Source organism: Marmota marmota, unplaced genomic scaffold (genome assembly GCF_001458135.2).
Source record: "Marmota marmota marmota unplaced genomic scaffold, marMar, whole genome shotgun sequence".
NCBI lineage: Eukaryota > Metazoa > Chordata > Mammalia > Rodentia > Sciuridae > Marmota > Marmota marmota.
Genome location: NW_025999968.1, coordinates 56,670,073 through 56,679,288, shown reverse-complemented (window position 1 = coordinate 56,679,288; position 9,216 = coordinate 56,670,073). Strand labels below are relative to the sequence as shown.

The following is a 9,216-nucleotide window of genomic DNA, read 5'->3' as shown; positions in this document are numbered from 1 at the left end:
TTTTTTTTTTTTTTTTTTTTTTTTTTTTTTTTTTTTATGCTTTGGGGGTCTTGTTAAGGAAGTCAGTGCCAGCACCTATGATGGAGTGTTGACCCACCTTTCCTTCTAGCAGTTGTGAGGTTTCTGGTCTATTTCCTAAGTCTCATTTTGATTTGAGTTTTGTGCAGGGTGAGATGGGGGGTCTAATTTCATTTTTTTTACATATAACGATCCAGTTTCCCCAATACCATTTATTTAAAAGGCTGCCTTTTCTTTAAGATATATTTTTGGCACCTGTCAAATAGCAAATGGCTGTAGGTATGTGGATTTGCCTTTGTGCTATTTATTTTTTTATTTCTAGGGATTGAACCCAGGGGAGTTTAACCACTGAGCCACATCCCCAGTCCTTTTTATTTATTTATTTTTTATTTTGAGACAGGTTCTCACTAAGTTGCTTAGGGCCTTACTAAGTTGCTGAGGCTGGCTTTGAACTTGCCATCCTCCTGCCTCAGCCTCCTGAATTACTGGGATTACAGACATGTGCCACCACACCCAGCTCTGTGTCTTCTATTCTATTCCATTGGTCTTCATTTCTATTTGACACCACGCTGTTTTTGTTACTACAGCTCTGTAGTATAATTTCAGATCAGGTATTGTGAAGCTACCTGCTTTGCTTTTCTTGCTTAGTATTGCTTTTTATTCTTCCAGATGAATTTAAAAAAATTTTCCCCTAATTTTGTGAAGAATATCATTGGTATTTTGAAGGGGATTGCATTGAATCTGTACCTTGCTTTTTTTTAGTATGGCCATTTTGACAATATTGCTTCTGATTTGTTAATTTATTTTTGCAGTGCTGTGGATCAAATGCAGGGCCTCACATACAGGGACACACGTGCTGTACCACTGAGCCACACCTCCAGTCCCAACAAAGTTTACTGAGCACTCAGATACCAAGTGATGCAGTGTACGCTGATGATACTGACCCCTGCTGGGCAAGGCGGGTCAATATCATCAGCGTAAAATGGGATGTTTTTCCATCATCCAAGTCTGGTCTTCTTCAGTGTTCTATAATTTTCATTACAGAGCTCTTTTCCTCCTTGGTCAGGTTAGTTCCCAGGTATGTGATTGATCTGAGGCTATAGTGAATGGGTGGCTTTCCTGATTCCCTCCTCCTCTGAATCTCTGTTGGCATGTGGGACGCTGTTTACTTATGGATTTGGATCTTGTATCCTGCTACTTCGCTAAGCGCACTTGTAAGCTCTGGAAGTCTTCTGGGGAGGATTTTGGTGTTGGGGTATAGGATCATATCATCAGAACACAGAGAGTTCGACTTTTCCTTTTCCTGTTTGTTCTCCTTTGGTTTCCTTTTCTCGCCTGGTTGTTCCGGCTAATTTTTTGAGGACTTTATTTAATAGGAGTGAGGAGGGTGGACAGCTTTGCTTTGTTCCTGATTTTACAGGAAGTGCTTTTCGTTTTTCTCCATTTATTATGATGTTGGCTTTGGCTTTGGGTTTGCTGTAAACGTCCTTGACGGTGCACCATTCACTCCTAAAGTGAGAGGGGAGAGAAGATTCCTTAGAGAGGGAGAGGTTGACTGAGACACTGGGTGACAAGGGTTTGCACATCGAGGGCGTCTGGTCTGGGCCCTTGCTGCCCCTCTTTGTCAGCTGTCCCCCATTAGTGCTGCATTCCTTAATGTCTTCAGGATACTTGGTTTAAGGAGGCTGCTATTAAAATGTAGCTTCTTCAGGAAGATGTTATTCTGCAATACTTGAACAATCAGTGGACTTTATAGGACCTGGACATTTCATGTTTGCTTGTTTGCCTTTTCATTAGACTAGGATTTTTTTCAGGGCAGGGTCACCTCTGTTTTTTTTTCCTTCTTCTGGTAGAACGAGGGATCAAACCCAGGGCCTTACACATGCTAAGTAAGCACTTTACCTCTGAGCTACACCCAGTCTTTTGGAGATGGGGCTTGGCTAACTTGCCCGGGCTGGCCTCAAACTTTTGACCCTCTTGCCTCAGCCTCCAGAATAGCTGGATTACAGGTGTGCACCGCCTTGCCCAGCAGGGGTCAATATCGTCAGCGTACACTGCATTGCTTGGTATCTGAGTGCTCAGTAAACTTTATTGGGACTGGAGGTGTGGCTCAGTGGTACAGCACGTGTGTCGCTGTATGTGAGGCCCTGCGTTTGATCCCCAGCACTGCAAAAATAAATTAATAAATCTTAAAAATGACAATATTTTGAATAGATTAAAAAAAAAAAGAGTTGGATCATTTCACATACATTCCATGAGAGTAGACATGTATTTTCTCCTGTTTCCTTGAAAGTGTTTAAGAATGAGACACCCATAAAAGGCTTGTGTGCCGTGTCTTTGATGATTCATTTTCTGATTTATCGCTTCTGGTTGCCTAGCAACTTACAATGTTATGACGGAAGCAGGATTAATCTAATTATTTACAATGGGCCAAATGTGTCTGAGATAGAAAGCCTTTATAGGTTAAGGTCGGTTATTCTTTGTTTCTTGGCAAAGGAGCTCCAACACACAACAGATTCTATAATAAATATTGTGAATGTAATGTGACTTAGGTGAGTAACTGAGTGGGATAAGACTACAAATGGCTGGAACAGCTCTGGAGTGATGGGGCAGTGCGACGGGGCAGCGTGCCGTGTGTGCCCCATCTTAGCCACAGGCAGAACAGTGTTTACACCCCCACGGTGGCACTTGAGTACACTGTCTCTGGAGTCACATGTTCATGTTCTGGACCTCATGGGTGTTATTATTTTTGGTGTTGCACAGTCTTTTTGCTGTTTGCTTTTTTTAAAAAAACCTCTATTTAGGTATGATTCACATTTAAGAGAACGTACCCATTTCTGTGTACTGCTTGATAAATATGGAGAGTTTGATTTAATATTCTGACTGCAAGTCCTTTTCCTGACATATATATTGCCAATAATTTTCCCCAGTTAGTTGCATGTCTTTTTGTTTTTCTTGATTTTACGTCTTCTTTTTTTCTCTGCTATGGTGCTGGAGCGGAACCCAGGGCCTGCACATGCTGGGCAAGGCCTGGGCTGGGGTTGGAGTGTACAGAGGAGCTGCCCCCCGCCCCTTGATGCTATCTCTGAGGAGCACAGTATCACTGATCTTACTCTCCTTGGAGTTCTAGAGTATAATTTTTTCCCTTTTATGGTTCGTGCTGCTTTTGCTGTGGATTCTCCTTACAGCAGAGCCCCGTCTCCAGTGGCTGTTTCACCTACACCCTTGGCTCCGCCTTTGTGCCTCACCCTCTGGCTGTGCGGCTGCGTGAGGCGGGACAGAAGCCCCTGGTGCGAGGCTCCCTGGCCTTCGATGGCCCTGTGCTTCCAGCTGCTGCCGTGTCCCCCCACTACATTGTTTTCTCCCTGCTCGGACCCCCACCCCCTGCTTCCTCCTCTTCTCTCTTGGCTGATGCTCTTGCTTCCTCCTATGGAGAGAATGAATATAGGTTGCTAATATGTTTTAGCTGGACCCACTGTTTCTCCAGTAGCTGTTATGGTTTGTATATGAGGTGTCCCCCAAAGCCCAAGTGGGAGCCAATGCAGGAATGTAAGAGGTGAAGTGATCAGATTGTGAGAGCTGTAACCTGATGAACCCACTTGCTGGTTTAACAGTCTGAAAGGACTCCCATACTGGGTGGAACCGCAGGCAGGTGGGGTGTGGCTGCTGGAGGAAGGTCCCCCGTGGTGTGCCTTTGGGTTTATTTTTTGTCCTTGGGCTTTGCTCTGTTTCACTGCTTTCTGGGAGCCATGAGTGGAGCAGCTGCCCTCCGCTGTCCTTGTGCCTTGATTTTCTGCCTCATCTCCATCCCAGAGCGAGGGAGCTGGCCAGTCCTGGACGGAACCTCGGAAACTGGGAGCCAAAATAAATTTTTCCTCTCTAAGATGTCCTGGTCAGGTATTTTGATCACAGTGATGAAAAGCTCACTAACCCAGTAGCTCATGTTCATGTCACCACTCTGAGTGTTCCTTTTAGTTATGCCCATCCTCAGACACAGAGAGAGGGAGAACTGGTGTGACAGGTACATGCCACATGCCCTTCACCTGTGCTCAGCAGTGACTCACACTGGCCTCACTGGCTTCTTCTGTTTGGCAGTAAAGCATCGATATTATGACATACACACATTTAAAAAAATTAAGGGTGTCTTCTTTTGCCACAGTAGTATCCTTATCACACCTGTTAAACGGACAGGAGTCATACTGCCCATATTCAGGTCTCAGATCGTCTCTCGGAGCCTTTTCCAGCTAGTTGATTGGAACCAGAATCCATCAAGAACCACTCCTTGCATTTCCTCATGTCTTTCCTGTCCCTTCTGATCTAGATGGGACGCCCCCTGTGCTTCTGCACCACATGGCCTTTTCTCCTGACATTGTTGAAGCGTCCAGCCAGCTTACCTGTACCATCTCACTTCCTGGGTTTCTTCTGATTGCTTCCTTTTGAAATCATTTCTGCTGTTCCCCTCTCTCTTCTGTGTTTTTGGCAAATAGGAAATAAGTTTTAAACATTGATCAACCGGGGCTGGCGATCCTGGATTTGATCCCAGCACCGAAGGGGGGAACATCAATTGAATTTATTTAAATTAAATTTCATCTTCGAAGCTGCTTCTCAATGACCATGTGGAATTTGGGGCACACTCTTGATGTTAATGGGAAGGTTACTTTTTTTTCCTTTTGAAATACCTGGTATTTGCGAGAGGATGCCATAAGAGCCTGCATCTGTTTCGTGCAAGCCTCTAGGGATGAAGACTCCCCTGAAGCCCCAGTTCCTGATGACCTCTGAGGTTTGGAGTAGAGTTGGGGAGCCTCCTCCAAGCTCCATTATGATTTCGGACATAGAATAGAGAGCCCTGTGTCTGGGCTAGATGGTGTCTTTTCTGGGTCCTGGCTTCCTCCCTCTCTTTGGATTTGCACCTGGTCCCCTTATTTTCCCTGTGTTTCTTACCTGTTGGTGGCCAGTCTCCGCTGGTTCACAAGAGGAAGCAGCGGTCCTCTAGGGCCTGAGATTGGTGGTCTAGTGTCTTAGTGCTTTGCAGTCTGTGACTTCTTCTACCTAGGGGTTTGTTTGTTTGCTTCCAAACAGGATAAAGAATTTCCTGTGGGGCAAAAGATACACGTATTTTATAGATGCTCAGAAGACTAGCGAATTACTTGTGAATGCTAGACGTGAAAGTGACTTCTGAAGTGTAACAGGTTGGGAAGTATACTGACCTTATTTCCTTGGATCCTGGTTTCTGGAATTTATTTTTATAATATAATCATACTTAGTATCTTAGTCTATTTTCTGTTGCTATAACTGAATACCCAAGACTGAGTAATTTATAAAGAAAAGAAATTAATTTCTTACAGTTCTGAAGGCTGGGAAGTCTTTTTGAGGGGCCACATCTAGGGGCCTTTGCACTGGTGGGAGTACTCTGCAGTTAGAGACAGTGCAGGGCTTCACATGGTGAGGGGACTCGCAAAAGGTGGCTATACTGCTTTTATAACAAACCCACTCCTGTGGTAACTAACCCTCTCCCTCAATAACTCACCTATTAATGGATTAATCCATTCAGGAGGGCAGAGCCCCATGACCCAGTCACCTCCCAAAGGTCCCACCTCCAAATACCATTAATATATGAATTTGGATATTAAATTTCCAATATATGAATTCTGGGGGATGAAAATTCAAACGCAGCACTTATGTATATTTTTATCATATGGTATAGTAGTTTAGATGTACAGAATATGTTAACCTAGTTCTTATTGGTCATGAATCAGGAAGTACTTTTATTACCCAAATGGCGTTTTTAGGAAAAACTACCATCATCTAATGAAATACCAAATTACAACATTTTCATTCCTTTTTTTTTTTTTTTTATGACACAGGAAATCCGGGATCCGATTCTGCAGTGGCTTGGGAGACATGTTGATCCCGAAGGAGTAATAACATCCAGCAAGCTGTCCCTCAAATTTGTTTCATCTTACACATCTGAAATAGAAATCACCCCCTCTTCTCTACCTGTGATTACCGAGGCAGAGGCCTTCTCGTCAGAGCATTTTAACTTAGAGATCTATCGACAAAATCTGCAGACCAGGCAGCTTGGAAAAATAATTCTGTTTGCTGAAGTGACCCCCACCACCATGAATCTGCTGGATGGGTGAGTCCTGCCTGGGCACCCTGGCACCCGCTCCGGGGAAGCCTCTTGTGTTGATTGTTTTCTGTGACCCCAGCAAAGGAGGGGGGTGTAGTTGCACATGAGACATTTGAACAAACCTGTTAGCAAGGTAGATGCTCCTGTCTGAGGAGAGCTAAAATGTAGGAATAGGAGTTTAATAAAAATTGCTGGATCAGAGTTCTGTGTTTTATGGAGTAGAGGGAGGGTGGGGGAGGTTGTGATCTGTGCCTTGTGTCTTGCTTCCTTTAATCAAGACTTTCAGAATGTCCTTGGAGAAAAGAACATTATTAAAAAACAAAGCATTTAACAGGTGGCGTTATTACTCAGGTTACCATTTAACTTCTGTGCGGTTATAATCAGTGTCGAACATTTAATTTAGGATTTTTTCAGGAGCATTAGGATAGCAAATTTGAGTGACACCTAAGCTGGGTTAAATCGAAATAAATTGGAGCTTTGTATTTTGAAAATGGTTCTGGTCTGTTCTCATCCAGTGCATTTTTCAAGCACTCCGTAATCCCACTTGGATGTTTGAAGTTTACTTTATTGCAAGGTTTTCTTTTTATTTCTTCTGTCCTGTGGACTTTGATTCAAGATTAAAACATGGAAATCAGCTAAAAGGACTTTTTAAAAAACTCCCCACTGGCCAGTATTAATTAACACTATTTAGTTTAACAGTTGGGCTGTAGGGAGGGAATAAGAAAAGTATCTTCCCCCAGTGCACGACCAAAATTCAAGGACTAGGTTTCCCAGAACAACTGGGTTCACAGTTTCTGAGCCTTCACCGGGGGACTGCATGATTAGACAGATATGTAATCAACATAGGGAAATATTTTCGCCTTTGTTCTGAACAGTAATTTCTGGAATGTAATGGCATGCCAGCAGAAGTGCCGTTTTTCTGTGTGGAAAGGATGTAGGAGGATTGGCGGGCGGGTGCAGCAGGCAGGGCAGTGTGAGCCGTCTGAAGTTCTGGTTGACTGAGTTAATTTGTGTTGTCATAGAACTATCTTTTCTGTGTCCCTGGTTCCCCCCGCTGTGCCCACATGCCACTCCCCACTGCAGAAGGAAGAACCGTGTTCCCTCGGATGAACACACCCTGGGAGAATCCTCTGCTGCTCAATGAAGGCCATTCTCTCCAGAGGGGCCACCCGTGACAATTAGGTTTCTAAATAAAAAAGCAAAAGATTTTGGGAGATGAAGTTCAGAAAGAAAACTATGGAGGTCGAGCTTCTTTACCTGCTGTCCACACTGTGTTTTAGGACAAAGACGTGAATACAGCTCTCAGTAAGTTCTTTTCAGTATTGAACTTTAAAAAAACATTCTGCCCAGTACGTCTCCCGGGGCCTGAATTAGATGTGTTCCATGATTGCGTAATTATGTCAAAATGGATCCTACTGTCATGTATAACTAAAAAGAACCAATAAAAAAAATTCTGCCCCAACAACATGGGTTTGTAAGAGTGTGTGACGGACATGAAGCTGCATAGTTGAGCTTTTCAGTACTAAAATGGAACTTTCCGAGGGATTAAGAGTTTTCGTCTTTACAAAAGAGGAAAGTATTTTTGCTTTTCCCAGGGCATTTGGGAATCTGTTTTTCTTCTTGTCTGGTCTCTGCAGAGTATGGAGAGTGAAACGGCTTTGATTCTTAGCTTTTAGTCCCTCTGCTTGCCACAGGGCAGATGTTAAGTAGTTGTTACCGGCCTTAGCTCTTATAGCTGTCCTTCACCCACTGTCCATGTGGGCTCCTTCCTGACACCCCCGGGTAAAGTTACTCATAGACGCCTAAGAAGTCAGCGAGCTGGTAAGAGGTTCCTGGGGGCCTGCAACGTGTTAGGAGCAGCTATCTGAGGAGGTCCCCTGGGCACCCAGAGGACCTGGAGTTGTCCACTACAGGACCATGAGAGAAATAAATGAAATAGTCCTGTGCCAAGAAGGCAACACTGGTGCTGTGTTCAGTGCACTAGAGGAGATGACAGCACATGGCTGGAGTGTGTCGGAAGCTGTTGCTTCTGCACTTGCTTTTATGTGCCTCCCGTCTGTCGGCTGATCTCAGACATGTTCATTGGATAGAGTCAAAGGCCACTGTCACAGCAGTGCATAGATACAATGCTGGGTAGCAGAATTTGCTGCACGTGGAATTGTTACTGCTTCTGAATGTTTATAAAAATGGGTGGTGCTTTTTGTATCATATAGGACATTTTCATGGGTCAAGAAGATGGTGGGAAGAATTTTCAAAACTGTAGACTGGTTTCCTTCAGTGCTTATTTCTGTATATCTATCACTTCTGTGACTGTTGAACAGCTTTTTCCCAAAAGGCTGGAGAAGTGAAATTAGATATATGTCTTTTTTTAAAAATATTTTTTAGTTGTCAATGAACCTTTATTTTATTTATTTATATGTGGTGCTGAGAATCGAACCCAGTGCCTTACACATGCTAGGCAAGCGCTTTACCATTGAGTCAGAACCCCAGCCCTAGATACATGCCTTTATTATAAAGTTCTTAAAATCTTTTTTCTTTTTTGACCCTCCTTCCACCTCAGAACATGTATTAGCTAAAATTCTGAGTTCTTTTCTGGGAAGAAGGAGTAAATACATAGTGGGAACCACCAATAATCTCTGTCATAGTCCCAGATAGCTGTGTGCCTCTTCTTCCTCCTCCACAAAAACCTCTGGGAAGACACTTCCTCTTGGTCAGATTCAGGATATAGATATATAGCCTCTCCTCTCAGCTGGGTGTGGCTTACTGAGGCGTGGCACTCTGTTAGTTAAAGAGGTGAGCTTGGCGGAGTTGTAGCTCAGTGGTCCAGCACTTGGCTGGCTGCAGGAGGTCCTGAGTTCAACCCCCAGCACCACAAGCAGCATCAGCAACAACTCAGACAAACTCTGTGCCTCAACACACCCAAGTACCATGCTGCCATGGTGGAAACAGGGCCCACTGGTCTCCAGGGCCTCCTGCACTGAGGTCATACCGTGGCCTGCTCTCCAGAACAGCTTTCTTATCTGGTGTCCTTTGGGGTGGTGGCCTTGTCTTCTGGGGGGGGGGGGGTC

General features: G+C 44.2%; 1 protein-coding gene across 4 annotated transcripts in view; it reads left to right on the top strand.

The window, feature by feature from the left end:
• The window catches only part of Hlcs (holocarboxylase synthetase), a 186,713-nt gene that overhangs the window by 65,863 nt on the left and 111,634 nt on the right, over window positions 1-9,216 (top strand). For all 4 annotated transcript variants that reach the window (XM_015478764.2, XM_015478762.2, XM_015478760.2 and 1 more), the window contains one exon: window positions 5,883-6,154. In XM_015478764.2, coding sequence (XP_015334250.1) covers window positions 5,883-6,154 — 272 coding nt within the window. The remainder of the gene's footprint in view (window positions 1-5,882; window positions 6,155-9,216) is intronic.